Consider the following 22,462-nt stretch of genomic DNA (forward strand, 5'->3'; position numbering starts at 1 on the left):
TGGACAAGGAACAAGAATTATTGTTAAACCAAGTAAGTGAAAATGGATAATTTAATAATTACACTTCTGTGTTCTTTTTTTTCTGAATATTTAATCTGTTTGAAGGCTTAGGAAATCTTATCTCTGTTCTGGTGAGTCCATAAGACTGAAAACCTTTTCATTATTGATTTTTATTAACCCTTCTCCAATGCACTGCTACCAGGGCAGTGGCATGGAATGATTCAAACAAACCTTTTTTATTCTTTTATAATCGACAATAATGACACAATAATGATTGCAGAGGAATGTTGCAATACTAAATACTGTCTTTTTGTACCCATGAAATACCTTAAATGGGGGGGGAAAAAAGTGAAATAGAAGACGTGTTTGCTTTTACAGACCCAAAATACTTACTGAAGTGAGCAGAAAAGTATTAAATACTGCCATGTATGATAAGATTTAGTTTAGCAAAATTTTAAGCAGCAGAAATAAATTGCTGTGGATACCATCAAGAGCAGAGCAAGACATTTTGCTTCACACTGGCTTCCACAGTGGAACAGATTTCACAGAATCTGCTCAGTTCTTCTGCAGTGGTTTCTGTAAGGACCCCTGTCACCGTGTGTCTACTGGTGACAGGAAGGTCACTTTTGGTGGAGGAACTCATCTGTCTGTGCTTCCAAGTAAGTCTTCCAGGAAAAGCAGTGTTTCAGCATTTGTTTTCACTCAAAAATGGTGTTTTGTCACATCCCAGAGCCAGTGAGAGCCCGTTCTGTGCTGCTCCTGAGTGCTCAGCAGAGCTGGATGCAGAAATGTTCTTGGGCTCTGCTCCAGGGATCTTCTCCCAGATCCAGCTGGAACGATGAATTCAGATTCCTCCTAGAGCCTCACAGCAGTACAAACAGACAGGATAACTGCAAGTGTCTGTTCAATTCTGTTCTGCCCTTACAATTTCTATGAGGTGCTTTTTATAAAGGAGTTTGTATTCAAGTCTCCAGAGCTGGGTTTTGACACCCAGGCCAATATCTGACAAAGTGCACAGACTTTTTCAGGGGCTAGAACACATTTCCTACCCATCCACAGATTTTGGCAGTGCTAGTTCAAAACTGCTGCATTGTTTGGGCAAGTTCAACAATCAATATGTAATTGGAAGTCATTAGACTTCCAATCTGAAATTAAATTTAAATTTAAAGTCATCTCGTTCTACCAGCTGAATGACTTTGATGCCCATTGAATATCTGGGATCGAATGGGTGCTTGGGAGGTAGATATACTTGAGAAACAGAAATCAGTAAAGTAAAATGAACTTTCTGTTCACTTTGTAGAAAAGAATCAGAACAAACCTTTGTTCATATGAAAACCTCCAATTTTCAGTCAAAATTTAAATAAGATACCTGAGGAAGAAAGGAAGAAAACCAATCCAGACAGCATTTCCCATAAAATTTTTATGTACATCTGACTGGTTGGTTCTGGGTTTTTTTCCATTTTGAACTGTGAAAAGCACAACTTTTTCTTTATAGGCAGGTCCTGTGACTCACAGCACGCTTTTAGCTGAGTTCAAGCTTCAGAGATGACTTTATTAGAGAACTCTCAGGCAGTGCCACTGCAGGTGGGAGAAAGCAGATGTTTGGACAGGGGACACAGGTAGTTATGACAACAAGTGTAGTCTGATTAAGGAAGCAGCTTTTTTTACCTGTTTACCTTCCTACTCTGCCAGATATTTTGCAAATGTACTCAGCCCAATTTACTGTTCCATCGTGCAGATCCACAGAGTGTAATTCTTATTCAGAGGTGATGATCTCAGATACTGCAGCAGTCTTACACTTGGGCTTCCTGCCTGTGTTCTGTAGAAAGCAGGCTAAATATCTTAGCAAGTCTCCATTCCTGACTTGTGATCAGAACACTGCTTCTGTCAGATTTTGCCTTGGATTCACAGGTGAGAAACTGTGGTTTTGCTGAATTCTGTGATAAGCATTTCTCTTTTGCAAAGGTCAGGAAATACTGAAGGAGAGGGGAACGCTGGTAATGAAAAGTGGTGTGTAGAAAATGACAGGAGGAAACCCAAGGCTCACCCAAGTGAGCACCATAACGTGTAGGTTAATTCAGCTACAGACCTGTTTTTATCTGGATCTTTTTCAGGATTCAGTGAGTGACGTGTGCCCTGATTTGGTGCAGGAGGGAGAACTACGTAGGGTTGCATTAATGTAACCTTCATTATTGCATTTCTGAAAACCTCCCATGAGCAATTAATCCACTTAAACATGTGTGGAACAACTCAGGATATGGAAGGAAGAGCCGAAATGGGCATATCCATCACAGAAACTCATTAGGAGGATGGTTAATTATCCAACTGTAAGGGCAAGTTCTCTTTCTCATCTTTATATTTCAGTGAGCACATGTCTGAATTCTTAGTGAGAAACAAGGAACGGAGGCTTGCAGTTAGGCTGGAAGTGTTTTACTGTCCAGATAGATTACAGATTTGAAATATTTTATTGAGATGCCAAATATATGCCTAGATTTTCTTTGCCAGGTTCAGTAAGTCTGGGAGGAGATTATCTGAGTTCACTCATGTCCAGAAACCATCACAGAGCAGGAGTTTTCCTGGTTTTGTGTATTTGCAGAACAGGAAGGGTTTTTGCAAAGGAATTGAATGATGTGTGAATTCAGGAAACTTTGCAAAGTTGCAGTTTGGCAAAGGAACGAGGCTCAGTGTTAAACCAAGTAAGTGCATGGTCTGAACGAGAGTATTTTGAAAAGTACTGGAGAATCAGATGTTTGAAATCAATAATATGTAATTTCCTTGGGAGAGGAAGGGGAATTTCCTTCCATATCTGCTGCTTCTGGGGCTGAAATGAGAGTGTGGCTGGAGCATTTAGTGGAAACAGAGCAGCAAGAAGAAGTCTGGGGGTTTTTTTTGTAAGGTCTGAGAGTTCATGGAGAGTAGCAATTATGAGAGGAGTCCTTCCAGGAATTACAGTAAGTTTCTGCTCATACAAAGGATGCAAGGACAAAATCATGGAAAATCATGTAAATCAGTGTGGAGTGCCAGACAAATGACAGATCTTTCACCAAAATACAGACCTGTCTGAATTCTCAAGTTTTTTTATGTTTATGGTATTTCTTGGTAGAAGGAGATCCTGCAGACAGTGTAAAAGAATTATTTTCCTTGTGCTTTTCACATTTACCCGTTTTGAAGAGCACCGCAGGGTCTCTTCATATGTGGAATTACATGAGCAAGAAAAGAAAAGATGGTTCTTCAGAGAACTGGCAAGTCTCTGTCCTATAAAAAAAGTGATTTAATATGCGTTAACAGCTATAGAAAACCCTGCAGAAGTTCTGCTAATGTGAAATACTGAGCCAGGTGTCCTTGCCAGATATTGTCCCCAGCCACATCTTCCCCTGCAAAACCACTCAGAACTGGGGAGTGCAGAGATCCTGGGAATGTCTGTCTTTTCAAAACACAGCTTTCAAAATAAATGGATTCATTGGATAAATAAATCCATTTATTTCAAAATAAATCGATAAATAAATCCATTAGCTATCATTTATTTATTGGATAAATAAATCCATTATTTAAAAATAAATGGATTTTCAACTCTAGGATTTCTATGGGAAGGGGATCCCTAACAGTCATTTTGTACATAGAGTTTTATTTTGGTGACAAATAGAGTCTGCTGCCCTGGAAGCTGAAGTGTGCAGAGGAGCTTGGGGGTTTTTGTAAGGGAGTTTTTGGCTGTGTGTACTCAGGAAATGCAGACAGACTGACCTTTGGAAGTGGAACCAGGCTGCTGGTAAAGCCCAGTAGGTATCTCCTCACCAAGGACAGACTACAGTTTTTAGGTTTTTTATCAGGTCTTCCTTAGGATACAGAGGGAAAAGCTTCTTTATGACTTGAAGGAAAGAGGGCATGGGGGAGGAGAGCGCATCCTTAACAATTAGCTTCTAACTCTTTGCCAGGTTGGTGTGAGTGGAGCAGCTCTGAGCTGCTGCTGTGCTGAAAATCAGTGAATGTGTTTGTGTTGTGGAGCGTCTCAGCTGGAGGAACCTCCTGGGGAATGTATTTGAGATTAACATACATGAATAGCCTTTGTTCGATGAGAAAATTAGATAGAGCTGCTTTCTGGGACCTGGGTTTGCACCCTTTACTGGATTTATTGTCAACTAAACAAACAGGAGAAATTAGGACCTTAGACTGGTTTTCTCTGGATGTTTCTGTTTCATTTTTCTTTGCTTCTTTCTCTAATGGGTCTGGTCCCTTGCTTAACTTCTGGGGTTGACTAGCTAGCTGATGTGTCTGACTCCTTCTTTAGACCATGATAAGTTTTAGAAACAGCTCTGTTAGCTGTTTTAAAAAATGGTGGAAATTTCATCCCCTTCTGAACTGTCAAACATTGTGTTCTGGCTGTTAGAGACTGAGGCTTTTCTGCTTTGCCATTTTTGCATAAAGGTTGATTACTGTGGGATAACTGAGTCTTCCTGGAAACTCACCTTTGGGAGAGGCACAAAACTAATTCTCAAACCAGGTACACCTAAAAACAAATAGTTGTTTCATATTATAAGGGCAAGGCTGAGATTCTCCTCTCTCCTAAGCATTACAAAAATTGTCCAAGAACTTAAACTGTGTTATGCTAGTAGGATTTGGATTTGTCCTGCATTCAGAATTGTTTCTGTCTGGAAAGATCAGAGGTATGTAGCTGGCAAAACATCCTAATTTAGATTTAGATGGATGTGACTAGGGTGGCATCTCTTTTCCTCTTGATCTCTTTTGGAAAACACACATATTTATGTGGACCCAAAGCTGTGTGTGGTTTTTGTCAGTGAGTGTGTCACTGTGTGAATTCAGCATCTGGCTGGCAAGTGACCTTTGGAAGTGGGACACAACTGGTAGTGAAACCAAGTAAGTGGAAAACCTGAGGGGAGTTCTGGATAGGAAAGCCTAATTCCTCTTTCCAGGAAAGCATTGAAACAGCCATTTTAAATGGAATTAAAATTCCATTGTTCTTTCCTTCTGAGAGCAACTGAAGGTCAGAGCTTGACCTTGCACCAGAAGGGAAAATAATCATTATTAAGTTAAACATCTACTTGTGAGGCTGGATTTTTCTATGCCATATGTGTCATTGAGAGCTGTGACCTTTTTGAGTTGTTTTCTTCACTGCTGCCTGTTCCCAGGAACCTCCCAACCTGCAGATCTCTCCCTGTTCTTTTATTTCCCTTGTCCAGAACCCAGGCAAGGTCCTCATTAATTCCCAGAGGCTGCAGTTCCTTCTCTGCTGGGAAAACTGTCTTAGCCTTTGCTCTGTGCCTCCTACTTGCCTCCTACTTCTCTCTACAGAGAGGTTTTCATCCAGGTTTGCACGCCTTGACAAAAAAAAATTTAAAAAAAGCCCCCCCCCCCCCCAAACAAAACAAAACAAAACAACAACAACAAAAAAACCCCCAAACAAACAAACAAAAAAATCTGGGCTGTAATGGAAAGAGGTTGCAACATGCAGGGAATTTTTAGTTTGGAGAATCAATAAATGTGTTTTGTGCAGGAAGGTCCAGGAGGAGATACCTGTTTTTAAAGCTGATCTAATGCTGAAGCAGGAATTTTGCTGTGGGATTTCTTTGCATGAATGAAGAAGAAAACTTTCAGTCAGTGCCATCTCTGAATGAGACCATAAACTAGGAAAAATCTTTACAGGAATTGTAGTTAAAATTGCCAAGGAGTTTACTTGGGTAGACTAAGTTAAAAGAGTCAAGTAGGACCTAATTAGGTCCTGGAGGAAAAAAAAGCGTTTTTGCTTTGAAGGCAAACACTGTGTGAATAGCTATGGAAACAAATTCACCTTTGGAAGTGGAGTGCACCTAAGGGTAAAACCAAGTAAGGTTTAAACCAGTTTTTGCTCAATATTGTAGATAGAAAGAAGAAAGATGCAAAAAGTAGTACTAGTGATATGAGCTTGTAATTGTCATTGCTAGAAATGAAGGAATGGGACTATTTTTAAATTAAGAATGATTTATTGCTTAGATAAACATTAATCTTAGAGGGTGTGAGATTTTAGAGGAGTAATTATTTGGCTATAGCTCAAGAGTAGTCACAAGTTTCTTCGTTACAGGGTAATATAGAACTTCCTAAACCAATAGACTGTTGCCACATAATTTATTTTACTTTTCTAACCTATTACTTTTACTTGCTTTTGTTGTACTGCATATACTTTTATTTAATGGGCTTCTAACTCACATGCACACATTGGCTTCTATTATAACTTCTAAACTCTTACATTACAATACTACAGACTCTTCACTATTTTAGTCAATACAGTTTCTCACTTAAGGCATATTCTTACAAGTATAGAAATACAAATTTATTATTTTTCTGCTTAATATCTGTGTGTTGTATTTTTACATCAATCTAAGCTTCTTCTAAGGCTGCAGATCAAATCCTTCAGTGTGTGTGGAAGTTTCTGTTTTTTCTGATTCCCACATGAGCTGAAGACAAGTCTGCTAGAGAATGTCCTCAATTAGCCTGTCAGTGATCTGTCCTTCCTTTCAGACACCCAGTGTGGGGTCCTGACCACATTTTGTGCCATGCCCATGCCAGCAGGGTTGCTTTTCTCTCTCAGATTGTGGATGAGCTTGTGCTCTTGTTGAGCTGAAAACTGCTGTGTGAGCTGTGGCACAGGCTCACATTGGCAGAGGGATACAGCTTCCAGCTTTCAGGTGATAAGTGCACCAATTTCTTGTTAACTCCTTCCACATAGGGTAAAACTGCCTATGCCCAGCAAGATTTTCAGGATACACTTCCTGGGATGGAGGTTCTTCAGTTATGGGGTTACACTCCTCTTCTCTTCTCTTCTCTTCTCTTCTCTTCTCTTCTCTTCTCTTCTCTTCTCTTCTCTTCTCTTCTCTTCTCTTCTCTTCTCTTCTCTTCTCTTCTCTTCTCTTCTCTTCTCTTCTCTTCTCTTCTCTTCTCTTCTCTTCTCTTCTCTTCTCTTCTCTTCTCTTCTCCTTCAGACATCCAAACAGAATTTACATCCACAAATCCAAGACTGCTCTTGACCCCACAGGCAATCACGGCAGTTCCTCCCTCCAGGCTCTGGCTGCATCCCCCTGGCATTCAGCCCTGGCTGCTGGTGACCAGTGCTGCCAGGAGCTGGGGAGGGTTTTTGTTAGGGCAGGAAATGCTGTGTGAATTCAGGAAACGCTGGTTATGCCCCTACCTTTGGCTCAGGAACCAGACTCACTGTTAGGCCACGTAAGTCCAGCACTGCTGCTGTGCTTTCTGTGCTTTCTGCTGTGGTGGAGCTCATTCCTTGGGGGGCTGAGAGCAGCAGCCTGGCTGGGCTTTGGCCATCTCTGTGTGTCCCTAGCCAGGGGTGACTTTGCTTTCAGGGAGTGTCCAAACCCAGGCTCCTTGCCCTGCCTGTGACTGGGGGATGACTTTGGGATGCACCCAGTGGCCCCACGCCTGCTCCCATGGGCCCAGCTGCCCCTGGCCAGGCTGTGCTGTGCCTCTGCAGCCCAGGGAGGCACAGGATGCAGGGCAAGGCTCTGTGTCCCCTCTGCTGCCCCGCCAGCCTGGACCATGGCTGGGAAAAGGCTGGGGCAGAGCTGCTGCTGAGAGGAGGCTGGCTGGGCTTTTTGTTAGGGCAGGAAATGCTGTGTGACAGCACCTACAGGCTGACCTTTGGCACAGGGACCAGACTCTCCATCCAGCCCAGTGAGTGCTCAGCTTTCCTGTGCCTCCTCTCTCCCAAATCCTTCCCTGTCCCCTGGGGCACCCACTGACTGTGTGGGGCACACAATATTTGTGGATGTGACTGAGGACCTCCAGGGTGGTTTTTGTTGGATTCTTTCTCACTGTGTGAATGATTACAACAAAGTCACCTTTGGGAAAGGGACAAAGCTGCTTGTGAAACCAAGTAAGGAACAGGTTTCTCTGGGTTTCCCTCATTTATGGAGGGTGTAGGGGTTGAACAGCTGAAGGGCTTCCAGCCCCATGACTTGGGAAGGGAATGGACAGAGCCTGGGGCAGAGGTGCTGCTCTGCAGGGGCTGGCTGGGCTTTTTGTTAGGGCAGGAAATGCTGTGTGAATTCAGGCTATGACAACAAGCTGACCTTTGGCTCGGGGACCAGACTGTCCATCCAGCCCAGTGAGTGCTCAGCTTTCCTGTGCCTCCTCTCTCCCAAATCCTTCCCTGTCCCCTGGGACACCCTGTGCACTCTGCTGGTGTGTGAATGGCAGAGCAGACTGGGAGGAGAGCAGAGAGGCTCCTTCATTTCTTGCTGCTGCTGCTGCTGCTGTGAACCTTCAGCAGAGGTTCTGAGCTGCTGGAAATGCACAGAAACTCCCCCTTGCACAGGGACCTGCCCTTGGAACAAGGGCTCAGGACAGGATTTGCCCTTCTTCTGGGTACCAGCAGTGCCTCTGAGCCTGTTCAGTCTGCCAGCTGTGCAAGGGCTTTGTCCAAAGGCATTTGCAGGGCTGACAGGGAATATTTGTGATTGCAGTGAGACAGGGTCATTTTGTCATTTAGTGTGTCCAAAGTGACGCTGTACAGAGAAAGCCCAGTGGAAAGGGAGCTGTGCTTTCAGTGGGATCCCACAGACAGCCAGTGGCTCTAGAAACTGGGGTGAAATGTTAAATCTAGTTTTTCTGTGTGTTGCAAAATTTCTTGGACAATTCATGCTTTGAATCTGTGCAGGGGATTGCACAAACCCAGTGGGAACACAATTGGCTTTCCTTGCTTTAAAACCTGAGGGTTTGAAATTTCATTTCTTTGGGGTTTATTTTTTTAAAGTCCTTCCATGATTTTAGGTTATTATTCTATGTGAGAAATGCTGTGCTGCAATGACTGCTCTAGACTGGCTTGAAAGTCTGCCTGGCTTCTCTTGCCTTCCTCTGAAAATGCCAGCCTGCAGAGCAGCCGATGCAGAAGGAAAAGCTGGATGAGGCACTGAAACACCCACAGCCCCAAATTTCCATGAAGCAAGTGCTGCATTTTTGGGTCTGCTCTCAGTGACTGTGTGAGGCACACAATGTTTGTGGATGTGATTGCTGGCCTCCAGGGTGGTTTTTGCTGGATCCTTTCTCACTGTGTGAGTGATGCCAACAAAGTCACCTTTGGGAAAGGGACAAAGCTGCTTGTGAAACCAAGTAAGGAACAGGTTTCTCTGAGTTTCCTTCATTTATGGAGGCTGTAGGGGCTGAACAGCTGAAGGGCTTCCAGCCCCATGGCTTGGGAAGGCAAGGGGCAAAGGCTGGGGCAGAGGTGCTGCTCTGCAGGGGCTGGCTGGGCTTTTTGTTAGGGCAGGAAATGCTGTGTGAATTCAGGTTCCAGCTACGCCAAGCTGACCTTTGGCTCAGGGACCAGGCTGTCCATCCAGCCCAGTGAGTGCCCAGCTTTCTGTGTGTCCTTTGTCCCAAGTCCTTGAGTGTCCCCTGCAGAGTGTTGCACACACTCTTGCTGTGTCTGAGGCGCCTTTGTTAGGGCAGGGAGATTTCAGCTGCCATTGCATTTACTGCAGATGATGCAGAGGAGTCTCTGAGATGGGAAGCTGCATGAGAAACCCACTCCTTGAGCCCAGAGCATGAGCAGCAGCCTCTGCCACAGGGGCTTGTCCTTGCAGCTCCAGCAGGGCCCTTGGTGCTGCAATCAGCCCATGGCAGTTCTTCCCTGCAGGCTCTGGCTGCATCCCCCTTGCATTCAGCCTTGGCTGCTGGTGACCAGTGCTGCCAGGAGCTGGGGAAGGTTTTTGTTAGGCCAGGAAATGCTGTGTGAATTTGGATCTGGCAACAACAGACTGACCTTTGGCTCGGGGACCAGACTCTCCATCCAGCCCAGTGAGTGCTCAGCTTTTGTATTTGTGGGGTCCCCCAATGAAGACATGAATGATGAATCTGAGTCCATCTTCTCAGAATGCTAATTTATATATTATATCATACTATATTATATTTAAGAATAGTCCACTAAACTATACTAAAGTAAACAGAATGCTATAAAGATAATAATGAGAAGTCGTGACTCTTTCCAGGGTCCTGATAGAATCTGGCCCCAATTGGCAGGGAGACAAAACAACTCACACCAGAATCCATGGAAACAATCACCTGTGGGTAAACTATCTCCAACCACATTCCACATGAGCAAAACACAGGAGAAGCAAATCAAATCATTATTGTTTTCCTTTTTTTCTGAGGCTTCTCAGCTTCCCAGGAGAAAAGTCCTGGGCAAAGAGATGTTTCAGAGAATGTGAATTCCACAAGCAGCTTTCTGGGGAAGCCTTGCCATAGCTGGGACTTGTCTCTCAAGGCTGCTCGAAACTGACAAGCCAAAGGGAGCTGCTGCTCTCCAGGCAGGAGCTGGGGAACAGAAGTTGCCTTGTGCAGGGAATGGAGCCTGTTGTGTCAGGAAGCTTTGCTGGTGCCTGGATTTGCAGGTGCTTGAGATGGAATGCAGGGCTGGCAGAGGAGTTTTTGCAAGGAAATGTGTCAGGGTGTAAATGTGGCAGCCAGACTCATTTTTGGCAAGGGGACAGCGCTTTCAGTCCTGCCAGGTGAGCAAGCCCTCGGCCTGGGAAGGGGAATTGCTTCATTTCTCTCTTGCTCTTGGTTGTTTGGAGGGGCACAGCTTTGGGAAACACAATCATTGCAGCTCTGCCATAGCCCAGGTGTCCCCTGGATTTGAGTTTCCCTCGTGGGCCCTGCCCTCTGCTCTGTTCCAGCATCCAGAGCCTTTCTTCAAGGGACTCTGGTGCCAAAACAAAGCAACACACTACATTTCCAGAAGGGTTCAAACTGTTTTTATTATAACCTGCATGCTTTTTGTACATTTTTACCAAACTCACAAGTCTACATTTTATCCATTGGTCACCAGAGACAAACAAAATGCTCATTGGAACAGGCAGTTGCAAGTTTCTCTTATTTATCCTTCTTTCTTTCTTGGTTTCTATGTCAATGACCTTGGTAGGAAATTGTTTCAGAGGCAAACATGCATCCTCTCCTCAAACTTCTCTCTGGCTCACAGAAATCACTGCAAAACCTTTTCCACATTCCTGGTCCTCTGCACCTTCAGATTATCCAGAGAAGTCAGGGGTGCTGGATGGAAACACGGAGTATTTGAGTTTGTGCAGCTCAGGCAGGGCTGGGCAGAGGCTGGGGCAGAGCTGCTGCTCTGGGGAGGCTCCTTGGGCTTTTTGTTAGGGTAGGAAATGCTGTGTGAATTCAGTCTGGCTATGACAAGCCGACATTTGGCTCGGGGACCAGGCTGTCCATCCAGCCCAGTGAGTGCTCAGCTTTCCTGTGCCTCCTCTCTCCCAAATCCTTCCCTCTCCCCTGGGACACCCTGTGCACTCTGCTGGTGTGTGAATGGCAGAGCAGATTGGGAGGAGAGCACAGAGGCTCCTTCATTTCTTGCTGCTGCTGCTGCTGCTGTGAACCTTCAGCAGAGGTTCTGAGCTGCTGGAAATGCACAGAAACTCCCCCTTGCACAGGGACCTGCCCTTGGAACAAGGGCTCAGGAGAGGATTTTCCCTTCTTCTGGGTACCAGCAGTGCCTCTGAGCCTGTTCAGTCTGCCAGCTGTGCAAGGGCTTTGTCCAAAGGCATTTGCAGGGCTGACAGGGTCATTTTGTGATTCGCTGAGTCCAAAATGATGCTGTGCAGAGAAAGCCCAGTGGAAAGGGAGCTGTGCTTTCAGTGGGATCCCACAGACAGCCAGTGGCTCTAGAAACTGGGGTGAAATGTTAAATCTAGTTTTTCTGTGTGTTGCAAAATTTCTTGGACAATTCATGCTTTTAATCTGTGCAGGGGATTGCACAAAACCAGAGGGAACACAACTTGCTTTCCTTGCTTTAAAACCTGAGGGTTTGAAATTTCTTTTCTTTGGGGTTTATTTTTTTAAAGTCCTTCAATTATTTTAGGTTATTATTCTATGTGAGGAATGCTGTACTGCAATGACTGCTCTAGACTGGCTTGAAAGTCTGCCTGGCTTCTCTTGCCTTCCTCTGAAAATGCCAGCCTGCAGAGCAGCTGATGCAGAAGGCAAAGCTGGATGAGGCACTGAAACACCCACAGCCCCAAATTTCCATGAAGCAAGTGCTGCATTTTTGGGTCTGCTCTCAGTGACTGGGTGGGGCACACAATATTTGTGGATGTGACTGCTGGCCTCCAGGGTGGTTTTTGTTGGATCCTTTCTCACTGTGTGAATGATTACAACAAAGTCACCTTTGGGAAAGGGACAAAGCTGCTTGTGAAACCAAGTAAGGAACAGGTTTCTCTGGGTTTCCTTCATTTATGGAGGGTGTAGGGGTTGGAGAGCTGAAGGGCTTCCAGCCCCATGGCTTGGGAAGGGAATGGACAGAGCCTGGGGCAGAGGTGCTGCTCTGCAGGGGCTGGCTGGGCTTTTTGTTAGGGCAGGAAATGCTGTGTGATTCAGGCTTTGGCTCTGGAAAGGTGACCTTTGGCTCAGGGACCAGACTGTCCATCCAGCCCAGTGAGTGCTCAGCTTTTGTATTTGTGGGGTGCCCCGATGAAGGCACGAATGATGAATCTGACTCCATGTTCTCAGAAGGCTAATTTACTATTTTATTATACCAAATTATATTATATTAAATAATACTCTACTGATCTATTCTAAAGAATACAGAATGGATACTTACAGAATGCTAAAAAGATAATAATGAAAACTCGTGACTTTTTCCAGGGTCCTGACAGAATCTGGCCCCAGTTGGCAGTGAGACAAAACAGTTCACACCAGAATCCAAGGAAACAATCACCTGTGGGTAAACAATCTCTAAACACATTCCTCATGAGCAAAACACAGGAGAAGCAAATCAGATAAGAATTGTTTTCCTTTTTCTCTGAGGCTTCTCGGCTTCCCAGCAGAAAAATCCTGGGCAAAGAGATGTTTCAGAGAATGTGAATGCCACAAGCGGCTTTCTGGGGAAGCCTTGCCATAGCTGGGACTTGTCTCTCAAGGCTGCTCAAAATTCAGAATGGCAAAGGGAGCTGCTGCTCTCCAGGCAGGAGCTGGGGAACAGAAGTTGCCTTGTGCAGGGAATGGAGCCTGTTGTGTCAGGAAGCTTTGCTGGTGCCTGGATTTGCAGGAGCTTTGTGCTGGAGATGGAGTGTAGGCTTGGCAGAGGAGTTTTTGCAAGGAAATGTGTCAGGGTGTAAATGTGGCAGCCAGGCTCATTTTTGGCAAGGGGACAGTGCTTTCAGTCCTGCCAGGTGAGCAAGCCCTCAGCCTGGGAAGGGGAATTGCTTCATTTCTCTCTTGCTCTTGGTTGTTTGGAGGGGCACAGCTTTGGGAAGCACAATGATTGCAGCTCTGCCATAGCCCAGGTGTCCCCTGATTTGGGTTTCCCACGTGGGCCCTGCCCTCTGCTCTGTTCCAGCATCCAGAGCCTTTCTTCAAGGGACTCTGGTGCCAAAACAAAGCAACACACTCCACTTCCAGAAGGGTTCAAACTGTTTTTATTATAACATGCATGCATTTTATACATTTTCACCAAACTCACAAGTCTACATTTTATCCATTGTTCACCAGAGACAAACAAAATGCTCATTGGAACAGGCACTTGCAAGTTTCTCTTATTTCTCCTTCTTTCTTTCTTGGTTTCTGGGTCAATGACCTTGGTAGGAAATTGTTTCATGGGTAAACATGGATCCTCTTCTCAAACTTCTCTCGGGCTCACAGAAATCACTGCAAAACCTCTTCCACATTCCTGCTCCTCTGCACCTTCAGATTATCCAGGGAAGTCAGGGCTGTGGGATAGAAACACAGAGGATTTGTCTTTGTCCAGCTCTGGCAGGGCTGGGCACAGGCTGGGGCAGAGCTGCTGCTCTGGGGAGGCTCCTTGGGCTTTTTGTTAGGGCAGGAAATGCTGTGTGAATTCAGGATCCAGCTTCACCAAGCTGACCTTTGGCTCAGGGACCAGACTCTCCATCCAGCCCAGTGAGTGCTCAGCTTTCCTGTGCCTCCTCTCTCCCAAATCCTTCCCTGTCCCCTGGGGCACCCTGTGCTCTCTGCTGGTGTGTGAATGGCAGAGCAGATTGGGAGGAGAGCACAGAGGCTCCTTCATTTCTTGCTGCTGCTGCTGCTGCTGTGAACCTTCAGCAGAGGTTCTGAGCTGCTGGAAATGCACAGAAACTCCCCCTTGCACAGGGACCTGCCCTTGGAACAAGGGCTCAGGAGAGGATTTTCCCTTCTTCTGGGTACCAGCAGTGCCTCTGAGCCTGTTCAGTCTGCCAGCTGTGCAAGGGCTTTGTCCAAAGGCATTTGAGGGCTGACAGGGCCAATTTGTCATTGGGGTGAGACAGGGACATTTTGTGTTCTGGGTGAGCCTGGACTGTGGGGCAGGATGGCCCAGGTCAGCAATTGCTGCTTTCTCTTCCTTTCACTGCTTCTTTAACCTCTGTGGGAGAGCCCCATGTCCCTCTCTTCTGGCTCTTTGCTCCCTGCTGTGGGGGTTGCTGAAGCCAGCCCTGGCTGTGGCATTTGCAGGGCCAGGGCTGGGCAGGCTCAGCTTTGGGGCTGGCAGCAGAGTTGCTGTCAAAGGCAATGAGTAGGTCCACCTGAAGTGTGCTGGGGGCTGAAACACGGGGGAGAAAGAGAGACCTGGGCATCCCTGGCATTGGGGGCTCCTCTTTCTCATCTGCCCACGTGGGCATGGGGGTGGAATTCCACCTTCATGGATTTCTTGGTTGTTTTTACAGTCTGAGAGCTCAGGAATGGCACAGGAGGGACATTGCTGTGTGGGAGGCTGGGGCAGGTGACAAGGACAGCCCTGGATCTCAGTGGGGAGCATTGTGCTGTTTTCTGGAGTGAAAGGGGTGTGGGGGTTTGTCAGTGGGTATGAATTGAGCACCCAGTGGAAAATTGCCTCTGGGATTGGCACCAAACTGAAGGTGGCACCTGCAAGGTGGAAACACAGCTTGAAGGAGTGAGGACAGCAAAGTGCCATCCCTCACCTGGAGAAATCCACCTGGGCTGTGTTGGGAAGGGCTCTGCCCACGGATGGAGCTGGTGCAAGGGAGGGGTGAGGGACAGGGAGCAGCCAGGAGCAGGGAAGACATCCTGAGTGTGCAGGAAGGGCCAAGAGAAAATCTCTCATTCGGGGACAAGGTCCGGTGCTGAGTGAGGAGCTGTGCTCATCACTGGGCATCTTCTCTGTGTGGGACAGAGATGCTGCCAGGTTCATCTCTGCCAGGGCTGAAGGTGATGCCCAGCTGGGACTGTGCCAGAGAAATCCCAGGCAGCAGAGCACAGCTTTCCAGGGAGCCAGACCAGGAGGAGGCTGGCAGGGTTTTTGTTGAGAAGGCAAACACTGTGTGTGAGTGGTTATGGCAACAAGATCAGCTTTGGAGGTGGAACTCAGCTGAGAGTCAATCCCAGTAAGTTTGAAAGCTTATTCTAGCTTCCCCCTGTGGAACAGCTCTGCAGTCCCCAGTCAGTGAGAGGGAAGTGCAGGGAGATGGATTCAATCCAGGGGAATTTTGGTGTTTTCTCTGCCTACAGAAGGGACCTGGCCTCAGCAGGGCTGTGAATTTTCTCCTCCTCTCTCCCCTGGCAGCCCCTGCTCTCTGCTCCCCCCAGGCAGAGCTCCTGAGCCCTCTTGCTCAGGATGGACAATTCCTGCCATGGCCCTGCAGAGCTCTGGGATCAGGCTGGGATGCTGGAGGCTCTGTCTGGGCCAGCCCAGGGAGCTGCTCCTTGGCTCCACAGAGGAAAGGAGGAGTGGACACTGCTCCTGTTGGCAGCACAGCCCCAGCTGCCATCCCTGCTGTGGGGGCATCCCCAGACCTTCCTCCCAGGGCTGCAGGGATCCTTGGCTCCCAGTGCTGCTGGTGCTGGGCAGGAGCTGCTCTGCTGCTCCTGGAGCAGGAAGAGGCAGCAGAGCTGATGGTTTTTGTTGGGCTCTGAAGGACTGTGTGAGCTCAGGGAGCTACAAACTGACCCTGGGGCCAGGGACACGCCTGCTTGTGCAGCCCAGTGAGTACAAGAGCTGCCCAGTGGAGCAATTCCTGGCCCTGCTGTCCCTGTCCTCCCTTCCCACCTCCCTCAGCACTTCCCAGGCATCCCCAGACAGGAACAGAATCTGCTGCTTTGGCCCTTCTTGCCCAGCCTGCTCTCCTCTTCCTCAGCCAGAGCATCTGGCTTTGGGCTGCACAAAGTGTGCCCAGCTCCTCTGGGGCACCCAGGGGGCTCAGAGCCACCTTTGAAACCACCCCAGACCCAAGTCTGGGGGTGCCCAGGGGGTCCCTGCACAGGAGCAGGTGCCAATGGTTCTGGGGGAGCCTTCCCATGGCTGGGACTTGTCTCTCAAGGCTGCTGACAATTCAGAATGGCAAAGGGAGCTACTGCTCTCCAGGCAGGAGCTGGGGAACAGAAGTTGCCTTGTGCAGGGAATGGAGCCTGATGTGTCAGGAAGCTTTGCTGGTGCCTGGATTTGCAGGTGCTTGAGATCAAGTGCAGGGCTGGCAGAGGAGTTTTTGCAAGGAAATGTGTCAGGGTGTAAATGTGGCAGCCAGACTCATTTTTGGCAAGGGGACAGTGCTTTCAGTCCTGCCAGGTGAGCAAGCCCTCAGCCTGGGAAGGGGAATTGCTTCATTTCTCTCTTGCTCTTGGTTGTTTGGAGGGGCACGGCTTTGGGAAGCACAATGATTGCAGCTCTGCCATGGCCCAGGTGTCCCCTGGATTTGGGTTTCCCACATGGGCCCTGCCCTCTGCTCTGTTCCAGCATCCAGAGCCTTTTTCCAGGAGACTCTGGTGCCTGGAATAATTTCCAGCAGGAGGATTTGCTCTTTAGACAGCGAGCTGTGGGCATGGCAATGCCGTGCTGATAGTTCATCAGCCCAAAGGAGCAGAGGGGAGGTTTGGGAGAGAGAGACAGATGGATAAACTTGTGCTCAGAGCTTGTGTGTGCCTGGGAAGGGCCAGCCCTGGGCTTCTGTCACAGCTTCTGCTCTGGGACAGCGGCTCCAGCTCCCCTTGGGCTCAGGGCTCCAGTGCCCTGTGGCCAGGGCAGGGGCTCAGAGCCTGAGTGCTGCAATCTCTGTGCCCCAAAAATTCTGTCCTGGTTCTGGGCAATGCAAGGAATGGCCCAGCTGGAATGGAGAGCCAGCCCTACAGTGCTGGAACACCTCTGGCACTGCTAGATGCTTCCTGGAGCTGGGGATCTGGGCTGCTGGAAGGTGCCCGGTGCCAGGAAACCTGATCCAGGCTGGCTCCAGGGTCTTCTTCCCTTCCCTTTGCCATGGCAGGGCAAGCAGCCTTTGGGGCAGGGATCCCAAATTCTCCCTGATAACTGAGAGGGAGCTTCTTCGCATCTCTGACATGTTTGGTGACCCCAATCCAGTGCAGTTCTCCCCAGGGACTGAACAGAGAAATGGGGTTTGGGCAAAGAGAGGCCAGAGGAGATCTCTGGAAATCTGTGCGGGTGCTCAGAGCCCCTGGCAGGGCAGCTCCAGGGCTCAGGGGATCCCAGCCCTGCAGCAGCCCCTGAGGGCTGGATGGAGAGGCCCATTTTGTAATGAGCTCTCACACTGTGTGACCTCTGCTAACTGGGGAAAACCGATCTGGGGCAGTGGAACCAGACTTCTCGTTGCCCCAGGTGAGTTGTCTGAGCCAAGCTGGACCTAACACAGACAATGCTGAGCTGCACCAAGAGCAGTGCAGTGGATTTGTGGAGAAATTTGGGCTGGTTTTAGTGTTCTGAAAAAATGACTGGGAGACTTTGTGCTTAACCAGTGTGTTCTGGAAATGTGTCAGTGCTGGGGGAAAAGAATTATTGGAAAAGTGACAATAAGCAAGTGAAATGCAAGAGCAGGGATGTGTAAGACTAAATAAGATTTCTGAGATTTGGGACACTGATCCCAGTGGAAAACTTCAGCCCACTCAAAACCAGGGGTGATATTTGGAAAGGAGGAGTAAAATGCAGTTCAGGTTGTTGCAGCAGCTTTAGCAGTGATCTCTGGGTTACTGCTGGAGCTGTAGAACTGGAGCAAGGACCCAGGGAGAGAAATGGGAATGACACGAGCTGTGGATGTTTTCTGTTAGTTGTGGGGCTTGGGAGGATGTGTTTGGACACTCCCTGCTAAATTTAATGGTTTAGGGGTGAGCACGGCACTGCTGGGGATGGGGTGGACTTCATGTCTTGGAGGGCTTTTCCAACCTGAACAATTTTTTTTGAGATCAAGTGCAGGGCTGGCAGAGGAGTTTTTGCAAGGAAATGTGTCAGGGTGTAAATGTGGCAGCCAGACTCATTTTTGGCAAGGGGACAGTGCTTTCAGTCCTGCCAGGTGAGCAAGCCCTCGGCCTGGGAAGGGGAATTGCTTCATTCCTCTGTTGGTCTTGGTTGTTTGGAGGGGCACAGCTTTGGGAAGCACAATGATTGCAGCCCTGCTGTGGCCCAGGAGTCCCCTAGATTTGGGTTTCCCACTTGGGCCAAAATTGGGATTGGGAGGATGTGTTTGGACACTCCCTGCTAAATTTAATGGTTATGGGGTGAGCATGGCACTGCTGGGGTATGGGTTGGACTTCATGGTCTTGGAGAGCTTTTCCAACCTGAACAATCCCGTGTTGCTAAAATTCCAAGTATGAATCATTACAACAAGAAGTGCAGCCTGCAAAGGAGGGTGGACACGGCAAGAAGAGAGAGCAGAAAGGTGACACAGCCTGGTGGGACCCAGCAGCAGCACTCAGGAGGCTCCAAACACACCCTGGGAGGTTGTGTGTGCACACAGGGATGGACAGATGCTGCTGCTGCTGTGTGGAGAGAGGACAGAACACACAGATGAGGAATTAACCAGGCAGAGGAGCGGGGCTGAAGGAAGGGCTGATTTGTGCTGAGGTGACAGAGGTTCACCAGTAATGGTGAGCATTACTGGATCACCAACCAGTGATGTTGGAGAGCATGTGTGGATCTGCTGGAGGGCAGGAGGGCTCTGTGGAGGGATCTGGACAGGCTGGATAGATGAGCTGAGTCCACCAAGGTCAGGTTTAACAAGGCCAAGTGCTGGGTCCAGCCTTTGGCCACAACAACCCCTGCAGTGCCACAGGCTGGGGACAGAGAGGCTGGACAGCAGCCAGGCAGAAAGGGACCTGCAGGGACTGAGGGACAGCAGGCTGGACATGAGGCAGCAGCATGCCCAGGTGGCCAAGAAGGCCAATGGCTCCTGGCCTGGATCAGGAATGGTGTGGCCAGCAGGAGCAGGGCAGTGATTCTTCCCCTGTGCTCAGCACTGGTGAGTCCACACCTCGAGTGCTGTGTCCAGTTCTGGGCCCCCAATTTAGGAAGGATTTGGAGGGGTTGGAGCGTGTCCAGAGAAGGGCAACAAGGCTGGAGATGGGTCTGGGACAAAAACCCTGTGAGGAACAGCTGAGGGAGCTGGGTTTGTTTAGCCTGGAGAAGAGGAGGCTCAGGGGAGACTCATCACTCTCCACAACTCCCTGACAGGAGGGTGCAGCCAGGTGGGGTCTGGCTCTGCTCCCAGGTGACCACTGACAGAAAGAGAGGACACAGCCTTAAGCTGCACCAGGAGAAGTTCAGGTTGGACATCAGCAAAAAATTCTTCACTGAAAGAGGAGTTGGGCACTGGAATTGTCTGCCCAGGGAGGGGCTGGAGTCCATCCCTGGAGGGTTTAACAAAGCCTGGACTGGCACTCAGTGCCAGGGTTGGGTCATGAGGAGGTGTTGAGTCACAGGTTGGACTTGATCTCAAAGGTCTTTTCCAACCTAATTTATTCTGTGGTTCTTTGAGCTGCTTCCAATAAAACCTTGCCCTGCCATGTTCTCCAGCCTTCACCCAGCACACGCCCACCCCAGGGCACCTTTTTGCAAAGGGCTGTGTCACAGTGTAATTCTGGGAACTATGGCAAGCTTACCTTTGGAGCTGGAACCAAACTCGTGGTTTCTCCAGGTATGTCTGAATTCAGGTAGAATTCAGGTGGAATTCAGGCAGAAGTTCTTCTTTCAGCTCACAAGTTATTTTGCCTATTTTGCCACCCCACAATATTTTAGCAACAGGACAATGAATTTTCAGATGGTATTAAGAGCAAGTGGTTTCCATGGCTGCAAGTATATTCTCCTCTCCCTGTTCCTGAGAATGAACATAGAGGTTTTACATCTGCAAGAGGATTTGTCTTGGAAATTCAATGGGAACTGGGCTCCTACATCGATCTCCTCAAACAGAGGAGAAGTGAAATGGTGAAAGCCAGCACAGGCCAGCAAAATGTAGAGAGGTGAAACTGGTTTGATAAAGCTGTAGGGGGTAAAAAGGACTTTTCTTGTATGTGGATAGAAATAGTTGGGGATAACCAGACTCATAATTGTGTGTGGACACAAAAAATGCATATATTGGGTTAGTGCTGTGGAGATCCTTGAGCTGTGACCATGGGGGTGGGTTTTGGTTTATAAACAGAATATAAACAGAATATAATGATATAAACACAAGGCAGGCGTGACACCAAGTTGATGTCACAGCCAGATTGTGTTGATTTACCTTGTTCTGCCACATCCAGGTGAAGCTTGGAGCACGTTAGAAGTGAGGATCTGGAACTGGTGGAGAGCAGCATGAACAGCCTTAAAACTGAGGGTGGGAGAGATATTTGGATAGAGGGGAAATAATTAATTACTGAATTAATACTAAATCGTAATAGTAATTACTAATTACTGAAAAAGTTAATTGACCTTGGGGGAAGGATGGAAAGGTGACCCTTACCTCAGAGTATTTTTCTGAAGAAAAAAGGATGCATAGGAAAGTGTGCTTTAACTGTTGCTGCCATAAATGTATGGCAAAAAAAATAAAAAAAAATCCTACATTTCTTGTTTGAAACCCTTTGTAAAAGGGAAAGTAACAATTGCCAAGATATTTATATTTGTTGTAAATGTATCAAATTTTCCAAATTTCTTAAAAATATATTTAGGATTGTTTAATATCTAAATTGAGTGAAAAGTAATGGTTTTGTTTCTTAAAATAGTAGTGATTCTTAAGATAATTTCAACATTATTTTATTCTGAAAGTTAAAAAACAACAACATAGGGAAAGAATTCCAGAAGGAATTCTTTCCCTATGTTGTTGTTGGAACCTCTGAGGAAAATAATTTTATTTTAAATGACCCCCCTGACCCTCTTCAAAAACATCTGAGAGAAATGAGAATATCAGGTTTATGTGGAGCCATCAGCAAGCTAAAGGAGCTATGAATCAGAGCTCTGAGTTCATGTAGGTGTCTCCAGATTTACCATTCTGGTAAATTTACCACAGATTTACCATTATTTACCATGTCTGTGTGCAGCTGCTCCAGATCTTGCTCTGGTCCCACTGGAGGAACGTTCCTGACACATCCTGAAACCTCAGGGTTCAGTGGCAGAATGAGCAATGATCTCCCTGCCCCAGTGAAACTGCACACCAAAAAGAGCTTTCTACTCAGAAACTAAATGGCAACTTTGTTGGAATCACTCTGGACTAATTCAGGTGGTAAATCCAAGAGAATGGGATGATGGAGGTTTCACTGCACCATCACTCCCTAGGGACTGATTTACTGCAGTAATAGTAAATAAATGAATTTTTGAAAGAGGAATTTGACTGGCAGAGTAAATAAATGAGGAATAAGATGGAAAATAGAAGCTGTGGTGCAGGTGGCTTTCTGGAAACAGTGGGACAAACGTGATTGAGGGGAATATTAAGGAGAGAGCATTTGGGAGTGCAAAATGCAAAATACCACAAGAAAAGAAAGTCAGTAGGTGGAAAAGTCCCAGGTAATTGGATCTGTGTGTTCATAGAGATAAACAGGATTTCTTCTGGTGGAGTATTTAATTGCTGAAGGCTCCATTCAGTGCTGCTCTGGATATTGTAGAGGCCTGTGCTATTGTGTAGCTCTGGAAGTAATTACAAACTCACATTTGGATCTGGGACGAGACTTCTGGTTTTGCCAGGTACATTTACCGAGATGTTTTTACTAATTTTCAATTTGTTAACACACACCAAGATCTGGGGAATGGCAGCTGTCAGGGCACTGTAGCCCACCTCAAGCAGTGGCATTAGCTCAGGGCAGCTGTCCAAGCTGGCTCAGGCTCCCAGGGCTCCTCCTCTGGTTGCCCTCCTGGGATCAGCCAAGACAGAGCTGGTTCTGCTCTGCTGCAAAGAGAATCAGGTGGATTTGTTCCCTCCTAAAGGATCTATCCAGGCCACTTCCATTGGCCTCAAGAAAAGCCATGGGATTGCACAAGTCAGGTGGAAATGCATTGAGAAGGAAGGATGTTTATAATATTGCCACTGCTGGCCAAGAGCCAGGGATGTGCACACAGAGCCCAGAAAGCCAAATCCATCCTGGGCTGCATCCCCAGCAGCATTGCCCAGGAGACTGAGGGGTTGATTGTCCCTCCCTGCTCTGCTCTGCCCTGGGGAGACCCCACTGCAGAGCTGTGCCCACCTCTGGGGTGCCAGGAAAGACAAGGACCTGCTGGAGTGGTTAACAGGAATGCCACAAAATCCCTCAGAGGGAT

The 22,462-nt window shown here is 47.5% G+C and overlaps 1 protein-coding gene across 1 annotated transcript in view; it reads left to right on the top strand.

The window, feature by feature from the left end:
- Positions 1 to 22,462, top strand: part of LOC135286566 (M1-specific T cell receptor alpha chain-like) — a 210,553-nt gene that overhangs the window by 177,750 nt on the left and 10,341 nt on the right. The window contains exon 4 of the mRNA XM_064399631.1: positions 13,855 to 13,911. Coding sequence (XP_064255701.1) covers positions 13,855 to 13,911 — 57 coding nt within the window. The remainder of the gene's footprint in view (positions 1 to 13,854; positions 13,912 to 22,462) is intronic.

Source organism: Passer domesticus, chromosome 27 (genome assembly GCF_036417665.1).
Source record: "Passer domesticus isolate bPasDom1 chromosome 27, bPasDom1.hap1, whole genome shotgun sequence".
In the NCBI taxonomy this organism is placed as follows: Eukaryota; Metazoa; Chordata; class Aves; order Passeriformes; family Passeridae; genus Passer; species Passer domesticus.